The 21237-nt window shown below is 41.5% G+C and overlaps 1 protein-coding gene across 15 annotated transcripts in view; it reads left to right on the top strand.

Annotated features, from left to right (window-relative positions):
- The window catches only part of adgrb3 (adhesion G protein-coupled receptor B3), an 858467-nt gene that overhangs the window by 370564 nt on the left and 466666 nt on the right, over positions 1 to 21237 (top strand). For all 15 annotated transcript variants that reach the window (XM_087979341.1, XM_087979352.1, XM_087979359.1 and 12 more), the window contains one exon: positions 3349 to 3513. In XM_087979341.1, coding sequence (XP_087835467.1) covers positions 3349 to 3513 — 165 coding nt within the window. The remainder of the gene's footprint in view (positions 1 to 3348; positions 3514 to 21237) is intronic.

Consider the following 21237-nt stretch of genomic DNA (forward strand, 5'->3'; position numbering starts at 1 on the left):
GAAACAATCCAACAATGGCAGGACATTACTGCAATAAAACAGGCTCTGTTTACGCACACTTGCCATGTTTTTTTCTTATTTCTTATTGGTTTTAACATCACTTTCACTTAAGCAATAATGACATCTGACTAGAATTGATTAACAGCACTGCTTGGTTAATGCCAAGTTACATTTTAGATACTGTGTAGGACTGTCCTCTACTGTTTGAATCATTTTAGCTAATACTGAGGAGAAAGTGAGGTCTGCAGATGCTGGAGATCAGAGCTGGAAATGTGTTGCTGGAAAAGCGCAGCAGGTCAGGCAGCATCCAGGGAACAGGAGAATCGACGTTTCGGGCATAAGCCCTTCTTCTTAGCCTCAGTATTAGCTAATACTGAGGCTAATCAAGTTACTTTCATGTACCTGAGAAAAAATATTAATGCCTTTCACTTTCCCTGTCATATGCAATGGATATAGTTTTGATCACTCTCTGATCACAGTGCAAAGATGGTGGCAGAATAGTTATGTCACTGTACTAGTAAATGAGAAGCTGGGGATCTGGGGTCAACTCTTGTTGTTGTAGCTGATGAAATTTAAATAATAAAATATGAAATACAGACGTTCTCAAAAACGGTGATTGTAAAATTGTCATTAAAGAAAATTCTGAAGAAGGGATCATGCCCGAAATGGCAATTCTCCTGCTCCTTGGAAGCTGCCTGACCTGCTGCGCTTCTCCAGCAACACATTTTCAGCTCTGATCTCCAGCATCTGCAGTCCTCACTTTCTCCCATTAAAGAAAATCCATCTGGTTCACTAATGTTCCTTAGGGAAGGAAGCCAGCCCATCCTTATTTGTGACATCAGACCTGCAGCAATGTGGTTGACTCTTAACTGTCCTCTGCAAAAGCTGAAAGAACTTCAAAACTCAAAGGCATTGGGAGTGGGTGGCAAATAAAGTATGTAGCCATTGCTGACTAGAAGAAGAATATAGAACAATACAGCCAATCAAAATCCTTGTGCTTGTCGCAAAGTTTGATTAATTTCTTGGCCTGACCTGTGCTCACTGAACTCAAGTCCTAACCACCCCACCAACCCTTGCCCTCAACAATTACATGATTTTCAAGCATTTTGTCCCTACAGCTTTGGAATTTAAGTCATAATTCCTTCACCTTCTCCTCCTCATGCTTTGTCTTTGAAAATCTAGTTTCAAAAATGTTTTGTCATACCTCTTTATCTTCCAATGCTTATCAAACAATTATCTCTGAACTAACTCCAAACAAGCTGGTATCCCATCACCAAATCACCATTTATTTACACGTCAAGAGTCTTTGACACTGATCCAGCTCCCTCAGAGTCAACTCTTAGGGAGAACAGGATGTCTGACACACTTCTTGTGTGTTAGCCAGGGCTTATGGTTTGGACCGGATTAACAGCCAAAATCAAAATCTATGAGGTCCACTTGGCTGACCTTGTTACAATCTCGAAATGTGACATCCTTTAAGCCATATTTCTGGTTAAATGCAAGGCACATCTGCAGTATTACTGGGAGAGGAATGTTTGACAAACAACAACTTTCTCTATTCTTTAATAGGATGTGGGCACCATAGGCAAGAATCACGGAATTGAATTACAGGATTGTTATGGTGCAGAAAGAGGCTATTTGGTCCATTGTGCTTGCACTAGCTCTTCAAACAAGCATCATTCTTAATGCCAATCTCCTGCCTTTTCATCATATCCTTGCACCATATTTCTATCCACATAATGATCCGATGCTCTCCTGAATGTCTCAATAAAACCTGCCTTCACCACATTTTCAGATCGTGCATTCCATACATTAATTACTCACTGTGTGGAAAAGAGTTTCCTCATATCACCCTGCTTCATTTGCACATCACTTTAAATCTTTGCCCGACTTGTTCTTACTCTCGATAATTCAAAGTCTCATTGATAATTCTTGGCAAGGCCAGTATTTTGTTGCCCATCATGAATTGCTGTTGTAATGAATGATTTGCTCAACCACTTCAGAGAATAGTTAAGAGTAAATCACATTGCTGTGGGTCTGGAATCACTGGTAGGGAAGGCTACCTTCCTTCTTTAAAGGATATTCGTATAGCATGCAGATAGGTTTTTATGATGCTCTTATGGCACCATTTAATCATGACTAGCTTTTTGCTTCTAATTTTTAAAAAAAATCCATTTAAATTCTACCAGCTGCCATTTGAAGAGACATTTCCAGATCGGGCCTTTGAGTTCAAGTCCAGTGATATTACCACTGCACCACCATTTCACATTCAATGGCCCTGTTTTGACTATAACTTAATTTATTCTCCCCACTTTTCTATGGTTTTGCAGTGCATAGACCCCTTTACTGTCTGGAAATCCAGACTGAAGTTTTACAGCCAGGCCTCTGTCAATACAACTTCCCACCCAGGAGGATGATTAATGAGTGACTGCCTCCAGGGATGTTTGTTGGTTCTTCCTATTTATCCCTGTGGAGAATTGTTTGGCATTTTAGCGACTGCACAATGAGATTGTAAAGCTCTCCCTTGGGGTAAATAGTTGGTAAAGGCCATAGTTGGCACTGTAGTCATCTATTATTCATATCCAATTGATGTTAATGTGTGGTCACCAGGAATGATGTCTTTTTCTTGGTTAAATTACAACTTACGACATTTTTAAACAAAGAAATTAGAATTTCTGCCTCTTACTTATGACATTTTTAAACAAAGAAATTAGAATTTCTGCCTCTTTCAGCATATACTCATTTAATACAATTCTGTAACATGTTAACTATTTGACCTATGTGTATTGATTTATATTTACTGTTATTCAGTGTTATTCATATTGAAAGAAGATTTCAAGTATTCTTCATCATAAAGCTGTCCTTGCTAGGCTTCTCAGACCATACTAAAGAAGTGGTTCATTTTTTGTGTTATTTGTTTTGTTTTTTCATGTCAGGAGTCTATCTTTCCCTGACTGGGAGTAGGTGGAAGATCTGTTCCCAGACCATTGGGAATCCTAGGCTAGAACTGAACATATACGCCACACTGAGCTTGTATATTACAGAGGCTTGTGTGAGTCTGCCACTACTTTTCTTCCCCATCATTCTAGGTGCATCTGCATAACGTTTTCCTCCACCTTGATGCATCTTCTGGAAGTGTGACAATGGGGAAATAGCAGACATGGAGCAGTATGTGGTGCAGAATAACAGTAACATGCTGTACATCCCCTACTACTGATGTATATGTCCTTCTCACTCTCCACATAATATCTGAGCAGCCTTAAAAACTCACTTTATCTTTTTTGAAACTCCTCTTAAGACTGTTAAATCTAACATCTGCTTTTACAAACTGCTTTTATTCTGTTGTAGTGCATGGCGTTTGGGAAGATTGGTCACCCTGGAGCTTGTGTTCATTCACTTGCGGCAGAGGTCAAAGGACAAGATCAAGGTCATGCATTTCTCCTCAGTATGGTGGACGGGCTTGTGACGGGCCAGAGTCCCAAACAAAAATCTGCAACATCGCCTTGTGCCCAGGTTAGTGCGGCATCTGGTTATGCAATGGCTTGTGTATTGGACTATCATAGAGTGCAGGCCATTCATTGTTCAAGGCTTCATTTTAATGACCCCTGATTGATAAATTGACTTCACTGACCCACAACACATATTACTTGCTTAAATAAAACCTATCAACCTCCACCTTGAAGGTTTCTGTTGTGCTTCCCACTGGCAATTTGAGGCACTACTTCGCTTAGTGGGAAGAGGAGCATTCTGAGATAATCACTGAACAGCCCAAATCAAATTTGTTGGTTATACCCTCGTGAATGTTGTAACAAAAATTTGCCTTATATGTTCTTATGGAAATGTAAAGAACTGAGTGAAACTGCACGATAAAAGTCCCAATTCAAGAACTATAATTTATTGCCCAGTAAAGTTAATAGAGAAAAGCTTTTACCTCAGGCTGCTTGACTATAGTAGAAGCGTATGGCAAATGACAGAACTGGCATTTGACCTAGAGTCAATATAAAAATAAAGTGCCAAAAAGTCAGAAAGGTTTGCACATATATAATGCTTTTTCATGATTATTCAGTCTCTCAAAATATTTTATAGCCAAAGAAGTTTTTTTGTCATTGTTGTAATGATGCACAACAAACAGTTTGATGATCAAATAATCTGTTTGTGGTGATGTTAATTGTGGGATTGATATCGACTAAGGCAATGAGGGTGAAGACAGCAGATAGGGTCTCTGTTTGACTGTTTTTCTCATCTGTGAATGATGACATCTCCACCAGTGCACCTGGTTGCCACGTTACAGGAAGGAATTGAAGGCTTTGGAGAGGGTACAGAAGAGGTTTACCAAGATTTGGGGAGAATCAAACATGGCAAGAAAAAAAGAATGTAACAAAAGAAAAATATGATAAACAGAAGTCCTGTTAGAGAAAATGTATGTTGAAGACATTCAAAGAGATTGCCTTCAGACATGAAATGGTGGCTCAGTAATTAACACTGCTGCCTCACAGTGCCAGGGACCAATCCTACTCTTGAACAACTATCTATGTTGAGTTTGTGTGTACTCCCCGTGACTGCAAGTGCCCTGTCTGGGTGCTCTGGTTTCCTCCCGCAGTCCAATGATGTGTAGGTTAGGTGGATTGGTGTTGCCAAATTGTCCAGGGATGTGTAGGCTTGGTGGATTGGCCATTCAAAGTGCATGGTTACAGGGGTAGGATTGGTGGAGGGGGATCTGCATGGGATACTGTTTGCGGGGCTATTGTGCACATGATGGGCCAAATGGCCTATTTCCACACCCTAGGCATTTCATTCTACGCTGCCTGGATTGGAAAGTATGAGTTAGAAAAACTTGGGTTGTTTTTTCTGCTGCAGCAGAGGCTGAGGGGAGGCTTAATAGAAGTCTATAAAATTACAAGGTGCATAGGATAGGATTGATAGTCAGAATCTTTTTCCCCAGCATTGAAATGTCTAATGCTAGGGGGCATGCATTTAAGGTAAGAGGGAGAAAGTTCAAAGGAGATGTGAGGGACAAGTCATTTACCCAGAGTGATACGAGTCTGAAACACGCTGCCATGGTTGGTGGTGGAAGCAAATACAATAGAGACGTTTAAGGTACTTTTAGATAATCACATGAATATGTAAGGAATGGAGGAATATGGGCCAAGGGCAGACGGAAGGGATTAGTTTAATTTGGCATCATGTTCAGCACAACATATGTGCCCGAGGGCTTGTTCCTGTACTGTACTGTTCTATATTCTGTGTTCTAAAGCCAGGAACAAGCTATGAATCCAGAGCCTTGCACCTCAGAGGTAAGCATAGTGCCAACTAAGCCTAGCTGGCACCAATGGGGCATAATGATATAAACAAGAGGGTGCAACCAGTATGGAATTAATGAGGCATTTCTTTAAACATTCATAGTTGGAGTCACTGGTAAGTTTTAACACCCATCCATAGTTATCGGGAACATTGCAATGTCGGAACAGGAGAGGGCCATTCTACCATTGTAGCTTGATCTGCTATATTCGATCATGTCTTATCATCTACCTCAACTCCATGTTTCCATATTTTCCCCTTATGCCTCAAAGCCATTAATATCAAGAAACCTACTTATGTCTGCATTGAACATACCCAGTGATTGAATCTGGACAGCCCTCTGTGATCGAGAATTCAAAAAATTCATCACCTGTCGACTGAAGAAATTCCTCCTCATCTCAGTCCTAACTCAGTTGTCTAAACCTTATTCTGAGATTATGCTCTCCCCATTCTGCATCCACCCTAACCAGAGAAACACCTTTCCTGCACCCATCCCGCTGATCCCGGTCAGAATCTTGTATGCTTGCTTGAAGTGTGAGTGTAAGGGTTTTCGGACAACATCATAAAAATTGAATATCATCAACTGGACGGTTACCATTTCTAAGCAGTTAAAGTAAAATGTATTGGCATTGGTCTGGTAAGGATGGCAGAGTTCATCCCCTGAAGGGGCATTAGTGAACAGTGAACATTGAGCACTGGCAGCCAGTGGGGAGTTGTTAGCATAGTAGTAACATTAAGATCTGAGTAATCCAAAATCTCATACTGAAACTTTGAGGACTGGAGTTCAAATCCCACTTAGGAAGATGGTAATGTTTGAATTCAGTCCATAAAATCTGGAATCAGCTACTAATTTAATCACTACCACAAAACTGATTGTCATCAAAATTCATCTAGTCCATTGATGCCCTTTAGAGAAATAAATCTACCATCTTTTTTTCTGGCTCACATTTGGCTCCGGTTGCACAGCAATGTTAATTTGATTTACTCATGGGACTTGACTGTCACTGGCAGAGCCAGCATTTAGTAACCATTCCTAACTGTCTTTGAGAAGGTGGTGGTGAGCTGTCTTCTTGAACCACTGTAGTCCATGTCGATAGGCCCACAGTGGAAGTTGGGAATGAATTCCAGGATTTTGACATAGTGACACTGAAGGAACGGCCATATATTTCCAAGTCAGGAGGTTGAGTAGCTTGAAGGGAAACTTACAGGTTGTGATGTTCCCATGTATCTGCTGCTCTTGTGCGACTTGATGGAATTGGTTGTGGGTTTGGAAGGGACCACCGAAAAATCTTTGGTGAATTTCCACTGCTACTGAGCATCAGCAGGGGAAGGATTGAATGTTTTTGGATGCAGTATCAATCAAGTGGACTGCTTTATTTTGAATGGCATCCAATCTGTTTCAGTTAGCACAGTGATTATGCTTCCTAACACAATTGAGGATATATTCAAAGTGAAGGTGGAACTTCATCTCCACAAGGACAGCACAGTGATCACTCTTACCAATACTGTCACGTGTCTGCAGCCAGCATATTGGTGAAGATGAAGCCAGGTACATTCTCCCCTCTTATTGGTTGCCGCACGACCTGCTGAAGATCCTGTCTAGCAGCAATGTTCTTCAGAACATGACCAGCTCAGTCAGTCTTGGTGATGAAGTCCCTCCACAAAGAACATTTTGCACTTCTCGCCACCCTCAGTGTTCCTCCAAGTGTTGCTCAACATGGAAGAGTACCAATTCATCAACCAAAGGAAAACGGTAAGTGGTAATCAGCAGGGGTTTCCTTGCACATGTTTGATCTGATGTCACGAGACTTCATGGGGTCCAGAGTCAATGTTGAGGAATCTTACAGTAACCCTCTCACAATTTTATATCACCATGCTGCCATTTCTGCTGAGTCTGTCTTGGCAGTGGGACACGTCATATCCACGGATAGTGATAGTGGTATCCAGCACATTGTATGTAAGGTATGATTCTGTGAGAATGACTATAATGGGCTGTTTCTTGACTAGTTTGCGAGAAGCATTCCCAACTTTAGCACTATCCCACATGTTAATAAAGTGAACATTGCCAGGTTAAGAGGACTGTGTTTACTGTTGTCATTTCTCATCCCAAGGTCGATGCCAGGTGGTTCGTCCAGTTTCATCCTTTTCTTGAAATTTTTCTAATGTCTGACAGAACTGAGTGGCCTTCGCAGCCATTTCAGGGGGAAGTTGAGTTAACCACATTGCTGTGGGTCTGGAGTGACATGTAGGCCAGACTGGGTAAGGAAGGCAGTTTCCTTTCCTAAACAACATTAATGAATCAGATGGATTTTGACAACAATCAACAATTTTTACAACACGGTCATTACTAGACTTCAAATTCCAGATATTTATTGAATTCAAATTCACCAAATGCTCAAACCCCAGAACATTACCTAGATCTCTAGATTACTGGACCAGTGACAATGCCACTACATCATCACCTTCTCCTAAATGCAGTTAAATGTTAAATGCCCTCTGTAATGGTCTATCAGGCCACCCAGTTGAATGCTAAATGCCCTCTGTAATGGTCTATTAGGCCACATGGTTGTGTGTCAAACTATTACATCTAAGAAAAGGAATAAGACCAGGTAGACCACTTGCTACCGATCATTGGAATGGACAATAGCAAACCCTGCTCTCCTGACCCTCCTCTCATTCAAACCTGGGGACTTGAGCAACATTGGGAAAACTGTCCCACAGATAGGGAACACCTACATAATCATACTCGCAGAATTATCTTTCGAGACAATATCCCAGTCGTCACCATCACGATCCCTGGGTATGTCCTGTGCACTGACAGGATAGATCCCCAGAGGTGGTGGTACATTGATATACAGTCAGGAAAATGCTTCCTAGGAGTTCTCAATATTGACTTCAAATGCTATAAAATCTCATGGCATTAGCTTAAAAATGGACAAGGAAACCCCCTGCTGAATACCACCTTGACTGCACCTCCCAGATCCATCTTGGCACAGAAATCAGTACTCCTTCATGTTGAGTATCTGTTAGAGATTTGGATGAAATGCCAATGGTGGCAAGGATGCAGAATGTACCCTGGATTGAGGTTTCAATATCCATGACCAGAAATGGCTCGGTAGTTCCACTATTGATCGAGCTTCGACTTCCTGAAGGACATTCCAGTTATACTAGGTCTGTGAGAGCTATTCTGGAAATGAGCAAGAGAGAATAATCTAATTACACTTATTCTCACCAATCTGCCTACCATAGATTCATCTGTTTATGACAGTATCAGTAAGAGTGACCACCACACAGTCCTTCTACAGTTAAAGTTTTGACTTCTGATCAAGAATACCCTCCATAATGTTGTGTGCCACTATCAGCATGCGAAATGGGACAGACTTTGAACAACTGAAGACTGGACATCCATGAGGATCTCAGTAATAGCAGAAGTGTCCTCCAGCTGCATCTGCAAGCTCAAGGCCAGCATATCCCCACTCTGCTTTTACCATCCAAGGAGGGCAGGTCAGGAGCAGCACTAGATATGTCTAAAAATGAAGGGTCAGGCTGGTGAAGCTACCTAACAGGACCGCTTACATGCTAAACAGCTTATGGAGCCAGTCATGATTTGGAGGTGCTGGTGTTGGACTAGAGTGCACAAAGTTAAAAATCACACAACACCAGGTCTCACAGGTTTATTTGGAAGCATTAGTTTTTGAGGTACTGCCTCTTCATCAGGTGGTTGATGAAGGGACAGGGCTCCAAAAGCTAGTGCTTCCAAATAAACCTGTGGGACCAAAACCTAGTGTTGTGTGATTTCAAACTTTATGCAGCTAGTGACAGATAAAACTAAGTGATTCCACAGCCAATGGATCAGATCTATGCTCTGCAGCCTTGCCTCATTCAGTCATAAATCATGATGGATAATTAAACAATTAGAGGCTGCTACACAAATATCCCTGTCCTCAATGATGGGGGACTTAATACATCATTGCAAAAGATAAGGCTAAATCATTCGTAACAATCTTCAGCCAGAAATTTCAAGTGGATGATCTATCTCAGCCTCTTTCAGAGGTCCCCAGTATCACGTGTTACTTTTCAACCAACTCGATTCACTCTATGTGATATCAATAAATGGCTAAAGGCTCTGAATGCTACAGAAGCTTTGGACACTGAAAACATTTTGGCAATAGTTCTCAAGATTCGTGGTCCAGAGCACTGCTCCAGTACAATTACACACTGTTTTTACCTGGCAATATAACAAATTGATTAGTTATGTCTTGTACACAAAAAGCAGGAAAAATCCAACTAGTCAATTATTGCCTCATTAGACTGTTCTCCATCATTAGTAAAGGGATGAAGCACCAACATGATGCCAGCAACACCTACATTCCATGATTGAATAAAAAAGAACCAGTCAAGCCTTTACTAATTGTCTTTCAGCTTCATGGTCACATTCACTGATGTCAGTTTTGCATTTCCACTGTTTTTGAAGCATTCCTGTTTGGCCATAATGTAAAGCTGCACAGAATAGTCATAAAACCAAGCACCGTGGGCGGCACGGTGGCCCAGTGGTTAGCACTGCTGCCTCACGGCGCCAGAGACCCGGGTTCAATTCCCGCCTCAGGCGACAGACTGTGTGGAGTTTGCACGTTCTCCACGTGTCTGCGTGGGTTTCCTCCGGGTGCTCCGGTTTCCTCCCACAGTCCAAAGATGTGCAGGGCCAGATAAATTGGCCATGCTAAATTGCCCGTAGTGTTAGGTAAGGGGTAAATGTAGGGGTATGGGTGGGCTTCACTTCGGCGGGTCGGTGTGGACTTGTTGGGCCGAAGGGCCTGTTTCCACACTGTAATGTAATCTAAAAAAATCTAAAATCTAATTATATAGAGGAGATGCGGAAGATACTAAACGAGTATTTTGCATCTGTGTTGACTGTAGAAAAGGAAATGGAAGATATAGAATGTGACAAAATAGATGGTGATATCTTGGAAAATGTCCATACCACAGAGGAGGGGGTACTGAATGTCTTAAAATGCATAAAAGTGGATAAATCCCAATGACCTGATCAGGTGTACCCAAGAACTCTGTGGAAATCTAAGGAAGGGATTGCTGGGCTCCTCGCTGAGATATTTGTATCATCGATAGTCACAGGTGAGGTGCCGAAAGACTGGAGGTTGGCTCATGTGGTGTCACTGTTTAAGAAAGATGGTAAGGACAAGCCAGGGAACTATAGACCAGTGAGCCTGACATCGGTGGTGGGCAAGTTGATGGAGGGAATCCTGAGGGACAGGATGTACATGTACTTGGAAAGGCAAGGACTGATTAGGAATAGTTAACATGGCTTTGTGCGTTGGAAATTATGTCTCACAAACTTGATAGAGTTTTTTGAAGAAATAACAAAGAGGATTGATGAGGCCAGAGTGGTAGAAATGATCTATGTGGACTTCAGTAGGGCGTTCAGCAAGGTTCCCCATGGGAGACTGGTTAGCAAGGTTAGATCTCATGGAATACAGAACTGGCTCAAAGGAAGAAATAAGAGGGTGGTGATGGAGAATTGCTTTTCAGACTGGAGGCCTGTGTCAGTGGAGTGCCATAAGGATCGGTGCTGGGTCCACTACTTTTCATCATTTATATAAATGATTTGGATATTAGTAGAAAAAGGTACAGTTAGTAAGTTTGCAGATGACACCAAAATTGAGGTGTAGTGGACAGCGAAGAGTGTTACCTCAGGTTACAACAGGATCTTGATCAGGTGGGCCAATGGGCTGAAGAGTGGCAGATGGAGTTTAATTTAGATAAATGTGAGGTGCTGCATTTTGGGAAAGCAAATCTTAGCAGCCAAGAGAGTGTTGCTGAACAAAGAGACCTTGGAATACAGGTTCATAATTCCTTGAAAGTAGAATCTCAGGGAGATAGGATAGTGAAGAAAGTGTTTGGTATTGGTCAGAGTATCGAGTACAGGAATTGGGAGGTCATGTTGTGGCTGTACAGGACATTGGTTAGGCCACTGTTGGAATGTTACGTGCAATTCTGGTCTCCTTCCTATCGGAAGGATGCTATGAAACTTGAAAGGTTCAGAGGAGATTTACAAGGAATTTGCGTGGGTGGAGAATTTGAGCTACAGGGAGAGGTTGAATCAGCTGGGACTGTTTTCCCTGGAGTGTTGGAGGCGGAAGGGTGACCTTATAGAGGTTTATAAAATCATGAGGGGCATGGATAGGATAAATAGAAAAAGTCTTTTCCCTGGGGTGGGGGAGTCCAGAACTAGAGGGCATAGGCTTAGGGTGAGAGGGGAAAGACATAAAAGAGACTAAGGGACAACCCTTTCACACAGAGGGTGGTGTGTGTATGGAATGAGCTATCAGAGGGAGTGGTGGAGGCTAGTACAATTGCAACATTTAAAAGGCATCTGGATGGGTATATTAATTGGAAGGCTTTGGAGGGATATGGGCAGGGGGCTGGCAAGTGGGACTAGATTGAGTTGGGATATCTGGTCAGCCTGGACAAGTTGGACCAAAGGGTCTGTTTCCATGCTGTACATCTCTATGACTCTATGATTCTACTCATCATTACTCATCGTGGGCGGCACGGCGGCACAGTGGTTAGCACTGTTGCCTCACAGCGCCAGAGACCCGGGTTCAATTCCCGCCTCAGGCGACTGACTGTGTGGAGTTTGCACGTTCTCCCCGTGTCTGCGTGGGTTTCCTCCGGGTGCTCCGGTTTCCTCCCACAGTCCAAAGATGTGCAGGGTCAGGTGAATTGGCCATACTAAATTGCCCGTAGTGTTAGGTAAGGGGTAAATGTAGGGGTATGGGTGGGTTCGCTTCGGCGGGTCGGTGTGGACTTGTTGGGCCGAAGGGCCTGTTTCCACACTGTAATGTAATCTGTAAATCTGTAAAATTACGGACATGAAGTAATCCAAAGCCACTTTTTGTTTGATAACTCATTGTTTGAAGCATCCTGAGACATTTTGGAACAACCAAGGAATTAAATGAATGTAATTTGTTGTTGTTGTTTGTTAACTAGATTAATTAATACCAATAAAAGACAAAAGGAGCATTTGATAAAATCCCAGTAGGTAAACTACAGGTCATCTGGCATTCCTGGAAAAGGAATGTAGGAGGGTGGCACTGTGACAGAAATCTGACCTAGATTCCTACTGCCGGGTTAACCTGTTTTAGTGAATTTCTGGCTCTTCTCATTTTAAGTATTCATGTGATCCAAGTTGTGAATTATTGGAGTGCAGAAGAAAATCTCCTGAAATACTCCAGAAGATATCGACTCCTGAAACAATAGGGGCAAAAGGGAAAACAAAAAAAAACTTTTGCTATTAAGATCTCATTATATTTTTGATGTTGAGAGGGAGGTGAAATTCACGTTTGCATCAGGTTGTTGGTTTGCTCGCTGAGCTGGTGGGTTTATTCTCAGATATTTTGTCACTGAGCCTCCGGTGAAGTGGTATGTTCTGACCTGCTTGCTATTTATGGGTCTTGGTTTCTTCTGGTGGGTGGTATAATTTCCCGTTCTGTTTCCTGAGAGGAAGGTAAATGGGATCCAAATCTGAATGTTTGTTAATGGAGTTCATGTTTGAATGCCACTCTTCTAAGAATTCTGTGCATGCATTTTTTCTGGGCTGTCCCAAGATTGTCCAGATTGAACTAGTGTCCCTCTTCATCTGTGTGTATGGATACTAGTGATAGTTAGTCATGTCTTTAGGTGGCTAGTTTGTGCTCATATATCCTGGTGGTTAGTTTTCTGCCAGTTTGTCTCATGTCATGTTTGTTGCAGTCCTTGCAGGGTATTTTGTATATGCCATTGGTTCAGCTGGCTGTGGGCATGGGGTCCTTTAACCTCATCATTAACTATTTTAGTCTGGCAGTAAACAACATCCTCACCAGTATAATGGTAGAACTAAAAGCCAATGGAGAACTGCAGACCATCATTTGCAAGAAAGCCACACACACTGACCAGATACTCAACTACAGAAGCAACCACCCTAATACCCACGAATGGAGCTGTTTCAGGACACTATTTAAAATGAGCCACAACATACTGCAACACCACAGAACTACGAGAAGCCGAGGAGAAATACATAACATATTCAAGAACAATGGTTACCCAATAAACACAGTTGGCCAATTCCTACACAACAGACCAAAACAGAAAGACACAACACGCCCAGAGACTCTAGTCACCCTAGCTTACATCAAAGACATTTCAGAGATGAGCACCAGACGACTATGGCCCCTAGGTAACATGGTAGCCCATAAACCTATTACTACATAAAACAACTGCTGATGAAGTTAAAGGACCCCATACCCACAGCCAGTAGAATGAATGTAATATATAAAATAACCTGCAAGATCTGCAACAAACATTATCTTGGACAAACCAGCAGGAAACTAACCACCAGAATACATGCGTGTGAACTAGCCACCAAAAGACATGACTAACTATCACTAGTATCCATACACACAGTCAAAGATGGACACCAGTTCAACTGGGGCAATGCATCCAGCCTGGGACAGGCCAAACAAAGACATGCGCGGAAACTCCTAGAGGCCTGGCATTCAAACCCAAACTCCATTAACAAACATATAGATTTGGACCCCGTTTACCAACCTCCCAGAAACAGAATTGGAAACATTATCACTCACCACAACAAACCAAGACACAGAAATAGCAAGCGGGACAGAACACCAATGCTTCACCGGAGGCTCAGTGATGGTGTTACCTAGCATGGTGACGAAACATCTGAGAACAAATCAACCACTCAGTGAGCGTACATCCAACCTGATCCACAACCCGAGCTACAAACCTTTTCCAAAATCTCAAACATTTGCAAGAATCTGGTGGCAATACATTCTTCACCCCATTGTGCATTCTGCCTATGTTTTCCCTGGTGGTAAAGCTTATTTTATGTCCAAAGTCTCATAGAATAAAGAATGACAGTGATCTCACATTGAACAGGCAGTCCCAAAGGTTGATGAATTGATGCCAAATTTTATCATAACTTCAGTAGAAAGTGTAAGGGAATGCAGATTTCTGGAATTCTCACCAATCTTGTGTAATGGTTACAGCAGATTGTTCATTCATTTATTCTCCACCACTGCAAAAATGCACTCCAATGATCTTAAACATCAGTGTAGCAAACTGTGAAACTGAGCATAAAAACACAAGTACTGCCAACAAGAAGGATGAACCTGTTCTAAAGTATAATTGTGATCTGTTGTCGAACTCCAAACAATTTAACCTCTAGACTGTACTAAGGGTGTGCTACACTGTTGGAGTGTGTTTTTCAGAGGAGACGCTCTATCAAAGTTTTGTCTGCTCTCTCATGGTACTAGCTCGAAGGTTTCGAAGACAGTATTATACCTTAACCAAAATCACTGAATCCTATTATCAGTCATTAATTATTGCTGTGTGTGGGAGCTGCTGTGTGCTGGCTGCTGCAACCCCAACCTTACAATAAATCTTACACTACAAAAGCACCTCACAGCTGTAAAATATCCTTAGAATGTGCAAAGTGCTCCAGAATTGTCATTTTTTCTAATGGACTTTGTCACATCTCAAAAGCAAATAACACTCATTTAATTGTAGCATCCTATGCTAGCATCACTCGGAAACATTTCAGAGATTTCAGAGGAATGTGCAGCTAGAGGACATCACAGTGATAGCGAGAAGACAGACCATTTGATAGATTTGGAAAACAATGATGACAATTTTAAAACTGAGGCTTTTCTAGGCTGAGGGTTGATGATGGTCAGTGAACATGGAGATTATAGATGAATGGGTCTTGAAGTGAGTTACGAAATGGCAAGTGCATGAACGCAAGGTTATGGCAGACCTGTTTATTACAAATCCCTGTGCAAATTGTACAAAGTGACACTTTCACCACACTCTCCAAGATCAAGACTGTTTGCAATTATTTATTTCAAAGTTAATGGCCACTAACTATCTCAAAGCTTATTCAGCACATTTTAAAAATAATTGACATTGTAAAAGATCAGTATCCACCATTTTCTGACTAGTGAAAGCATTTTCTATTTGCCTCTTCCATCCAAACAGCACACAATTTTGAACACCTATATCAACCCCCCATTAATTTTGTCTATTTTAATAAGAATGACCCTAGCTTCTATCCTCGCTCAAGAAAAACAAAACCCTTCAAACACAGAAGCATTGCTGATAGAATAATCATCTCCATTAGAGATAAAGATTCTTTTTTGTACAATGATCACAGCAGTGGGATTGTGCTCAAAATGAGGAATTAATTTTCCATTTTTTGTTTGTTTTCCAAGTAATTCAATGAATTGATAAAGGTGATATTCAATCGGTGAGTACTGATGATAGAATGAGTCAAATTGCTGTCAGATTTTAATCAGCCTGTTTACAAAGGGGCAGATTTAAGGAACACAGATGATTATTAAGCCAGGACACTTCATCTATTGACTCGTTTGAGCTGTGTTTGCTAGCACAGCTCTCTCACACTGTCAGACCCATCAATTCAGAATCCAATGCTCGAAACAAATCGACTTTCTAGAAATCAGTCGTGCTGAACAAACAAAAAATTTGCATTTATATAGAACTTTTAACATAGCAAATAATCCCAAGGTGTGTTACACCTTATACACCAAGGTGCATGAGGGGTTGCCTTAAGAGGTTACTAAAAGCTTTGTTCAAGACAAAGACTTGAAATAGGATCTTAAACGAGGATAGGAAGGTGAAATATTTTTGGGTAGGGAATTTTAGAGAATAGGAATGAGGAATCAGGAAATATGACCACCAGTTATAAAATGCAGGGAAACAACAGGTCTTGATGGGAGAAGAACGAAGATCTGGGAAAGCTAGAGGGAGAAATGAATAGATATCAATCCTGGCATTTTTGCAGGCCGATTATGTCAGAGGAGACAGGATTTCATGAAAATAACTCATTACTTGAATAAGAGAGAGATCAATTGCATTGGAAATCTTTTTTCCATTCCCTTGAAGCAAATGATAATTTTGTTTTTATGCTGAGTGCATTACACCTTTGAAAACAGCCAAATTTAGGAGTAGTCAACATAGAAAAATCTAGATTGGAGATCAATGCTCCCAATCTCTGATGTTCTGAATTTCCTGAACATTAAAGTTAACCATCATTTGATGTGCGCTAACAACAGATGATTGGCAAAAACATGGGAAAATGATTTCTTAGATTAAGGGCCTTAACACCAAGAACAGCAAAAGGGACAGGACAGGCCTTCTTTGTGGATTCTGGATCAGTGGTGCTGGAAGAGCACAGCAATTCAGGCAGCATCCAACAAGCAGCAAGATGCTGCCTGAATTGCTGTGCTCTTCCAGCACCACTGATTCAGAATCTGGTTTCCAGCATCTGCAGTCATTGTTTTTACCTCTTTGTTTGTGGGTGCAGAGATTCACTGTGCTTTTCTCAATTTAACTCACATATTGATGAAAACCATAATAATCCCAGAGTCCCTGGGCCACTAGCCAACACTCAACCTTATCCCTGCTTGACCTGAATTCTCCTGCAAAGAAAGTAAAACTAGTACAACTTATGAATGCCATATACCCATCTGATTCATCTTGTACACTTCAAAATGGAGCTACAGGACCACCTGTACATTCACTTCCAAATGTTACAATATCCTTCTTTATGGGTTTTAAGTAAAATATAGATTTAAGTATGATGTTTTAGGCATTAAATTGCAAATGAAGAGTTCATAAAACTTGACTCTATAAACAGAAACCTGCTCAATCTGTTGATAACAAAGTTTTGTTCTCCTCCAGCATTTTCTGGTTCTAGGTTTGCACATAATTGTATTAAAACAATCCATAATTAGTTTAACAGAGATTCCAAATGTTGATCTTTTATGAGAATCATAAAACATACACTTGTATCTTGACTGTACAATTATTTCAACCCTTGAAACTATTTCCAGAGCGATACTGGCTGGCCCATCCATGACTACATTTCATCAATAGTTCAGGCAGCTTCTCCAAAGAGGATGTTTGCAGAAACCCACTCAAATGTTGGGGCTAATAGTGACAAAGTGAACTAAAAATCATTGAACTAAAAATCCAGCAACCAAGACTAATGCTCACTGGATGCAAGTTCAATGTATCAGGGATGGTCACAAAAACTCATCTGGTTCACTAAAGTCCTTCACAGAGGGACATCTGCCATCCTTACCTGGTCTACCCTGTATGATGCACGGGAATACTGTTGACTCTTAACTGCAACTTTTCAAGGGCAGTCAGGGAGTGGCAATGGATGTTGGCCTTGCCACAATTGCCCACTTCCTATGAATAGATAAAGAAATGTGTTTTGTGGGGCCATTGGTTTTCTTTCTTGTCATATGAGTTATTTATTAAGCAAAAGCAAATCCTCAATGTCATGCAATAACGTTTTCATTTGATGGGTTTAAGGGAATTAGTTTCCTATTCAGGCTGCAAAGGGATGCTCCTCAGTGATGAGCAGCATTGTCTTATGGCGTCTGTACCAAGGTCCCAGTGACTGGCTGTGTAGGAACCTAGCCTTGCGCTGAATTTGTTCCGCAAGGATCACAGTCACAGTAGTAGTTCCATGTTCATTGGTTTTTATTTCATTTTTTTTTTCCATTTTTTTTCCATTCCAAGTTCCTTGACAGATAAGGTTTGCCACAAGGAACTTGTTAACAACTTCCCATGTTCCTCATTCCTTGATCTAAAAGATGTCCACTGGGGTATCTTGCTCAGGAAGGTTCCTCCATGTGAGGCATTGAGATGATGGCTGGCAGGGATGAGTTGAACAGATTGCAATAGAGTGGGTAAGTGAGAGGCAGCATGGGTGGTTTCAACCAGCTTGTGGGTTTTTGTCAGTCAATAGATGCATGTGATGTTTGTGAGGACAGGATGCCAGGGGAAGGATAATTTGTTGGGAATGTTCCTTTTATAAAGCCCACATGATTATAATCATATTGATGTTAACAGAATGAGAATTATCGAATGATACAGCACAGCCCATTGTTCTTGAGCTACCTCTTTGAAGGAACTACCTAATTATTTCCATTTCCCTGCTCTTCCTTCAAGGTCTTGCAATATTTTCTTTCTTTCTCTGACATTTATCCACTTCCCTTCTACAAGTTGTTATTGAATATACTTCCGCCTTCTTTTGCACATTGCATTTTCGATCTACCTCTCTATTAAAAAGTGTCCCCAAATGTCCCACTCTTGTGCCAGTCACTATAAATACATATTCTTTTCTCAATAGCGTTCCTGCTCAATAGAAACTTGGTCTTCCTGTTTAATCCAAAACATATCACATGCATAACCATTCTAGTCCATTAAATCTCCCTTAAACTTCAAAGATCTAAGAAAAAGGAGCTATAACATTTTCAGAGGAGCCTCGATTATCCGAATTTCAGACAAGATCGCAAGGTCTATCTAGCATTCGATTATCCGGCATTCGATAAAATGAGTGAAAAACCCACCACCCGTGTCCTTCAAATAATCAAGATTTTTCTGTAGTCTGATTTCTCTCCACAGATGCTGCCAGAACTTCCTGAGATTTTCCAGCAATTTCTGATTTTAGTTCTGATTTCCAACATCTGCAAATCTTTTTTTTATTTTCTAAGGAAAACAATGCCAGTCTCTACATGTAACTGCAGTGGTTAATCCTGAGAAAGGCATTCTGGTAATTCTTCTCTGCTGCCCTTCCAAGGTCTTCACAGTCTTCTTAAAATGTGGCTCCAGAACTGGTGTGACATTCAAAGACCTAATCAGCAATTTATAATGCATTGATGTGTTCGTGCCGGTGTTAGACTGGGGTGGGCAAGGTCAAAAGTCACACAACATCAGTGTGTAGTCCAACAGGTTTACTTGAAATCACAAGCTTTCAGAGTACTGCTCCTTCTTCAGGTGAACTAAAGAAAAGCCCACAGGGATAGAACTTATTGGCAGCAAGACCAAAAGATCATGCAAATGGTATGAGTGGAGTGTTGATAAGCTGAATCATAAATCTCTGCTGATCAAAAATGTTAGATTGTGTCAGAAAAGTGGGAGAAAGGAGGACTGCAGATGCTGGAGATTAGAGTCAAAAAGTGTGGCACTTGTAAAGCACAGCAGGTCATGCAGCATCAGAGGAGCAGGAGAGCCAACGTTCAGGTATAGTGTTGGTGAACTGTCAACAGGTGAACAACAAGTGACGGGATGATCTATAATTCAATTTATTGAGGCAGGAAACAACACCTCCTCCACGATAATCTTCAATCTCCCACAAGACCACATAGTCAACCCCCTACTTAGTTCTTTAGACGCACATAAATGCATGGCCATATTCCGCACCAACTTCGTTTACAAGTTTGCTAATGACACCATTATAGTAGGTCAGATCTCAAACAACGATGAGACATTGTACAGGAAGGAGATAGGATGCTCAATGGCATGGTGTAAAGACAACAATCCCTCCATTAATATCAGCAAAACAAAGGAGAGTGGAGGGCATGTCCCTTTCTGGTCGAGCGCATCATGTTCCTGGGAGTGACGATCATCAACAATCTATCCTGGTCCACCCACGTTGACACTACAGTCAAGAAAGCACAGCAATGCCTCTACTTCCTCAGGACACTAAAGAACTTTAGCATGTCCATAAAGACTCTTACAAACTTTTACGGAAAGCACCATAGAAAGCATGAAAGCATCTCATCAATCATCACAGCATAGTAAGACATCTGCTCTTCCCAAGACCGAAAAAAATTACAGAGAGTTGTGATCACAGTTCATCCACCAACTCCCGTTCATTGACGTCATTTATACTTTCCACTCTATCAAGAAAGCAACCAACATAATCAAAAACCCCTCCCACCTGGTTATACTGTCTTCAATCCTCTTCCGTCCGGCAGAAAAATACAAGTTTATATTCATGTACAAACAGATTCAAGAACAGCTTCTTTCCTGCTGTTAGCAGACTTTCAAATGGGCCTCTTTAGTTAGTGTTGATGACTCTCTGCACCTTCCCAGTAGCTGTAACATCGTATTCTGCACTCAGTTCTGTTACCTAATGCATTGTACAGAACAATCAGCCTGTAAAGCATGTAAAACAATACTTTTCATTGTACCTCAATACATATATAAGTCAAATAATCAACCACTTTGTAGTGAATCTGTAGTCACAAGCCGGCTCAGATCAGGTAATGGTGGCAGATGTCTTTACCTAACTGAATATTAGTTAAGCCAGATGGGCTTTTACAACAGTTGACATTGGCTCATTATTTTATTCCAGTTTCTGTTTAATTGAATTCAAATTTCATCATCTGCCCTGGTGGGATTGGAATCGTAACTCCAGAACATTAATCTAGGGTTCGGATTATTATGCCAGTGACTTTACCACTGCACCACCAACTCTCTCATGTGCCACCAATTCAGCAGTTTTAAAGAGTGAGGGCACAGTACAAAATTGGGTCGACAAGTGGCTGTCTTGACATTTAAACATGATGATGTGTCATCTACATATTCCAAAAATAAGCTCAACATCCATGGCAAACAGGGCCAGCAAGCACCACAGGAACTAACAGATTAATCGCGGCAGAGAGAGAACAGCAGCTGGACACAGCAGAGGAAGTTTGTGCAGTGATCGTAATGAAATTCGGCAGGTGGATCTTGTGGAATATGATTTCCTGATTGGGGCTGTTAATCTTGTCTAATCAGGGAGTCCTGGCTGACAGTTAAAAACAGGAGTGTCCCCTCTTCCGCGGTTATGTTAGAGCCTGGGTGTCCTTGGAGAAGGAGCACGCAGTGTCCACCAACACCCTGGGTTGTTCAGGGAGAGGTGGGCGCCGCAGGGAGTGGAGTGCATTATTTCCCCATCCAATTCTATTTTGATTTAATCCCTGCCCTCCCCTTCACTGTTTGATCACACAGCATTACCCTTTGATGTGAAGGGCTCTACTTGTCACTGGCCGCTCAGGTGTTTCCTTTCTT

The sequence above is a fragment of the Chiloscyllium plagiosum genome, unplaced genomic scaffold, assembly GCF_037043375.1.
Source record: "Chiloscyllium plagiosum isolate Xiang-an unplaced genomic scaffold, Cpla_swu_hap1 HiC_scaffold_3, whole genome shotgun sequence".
Taxonomy (NCBI): Eukaryota; Metazoa; Chordata; class Chondrichthyes; order Orectolobiformes; family Hemiscylliidae; genus Chiloscyllium; species Chiloscyllium plagiosum.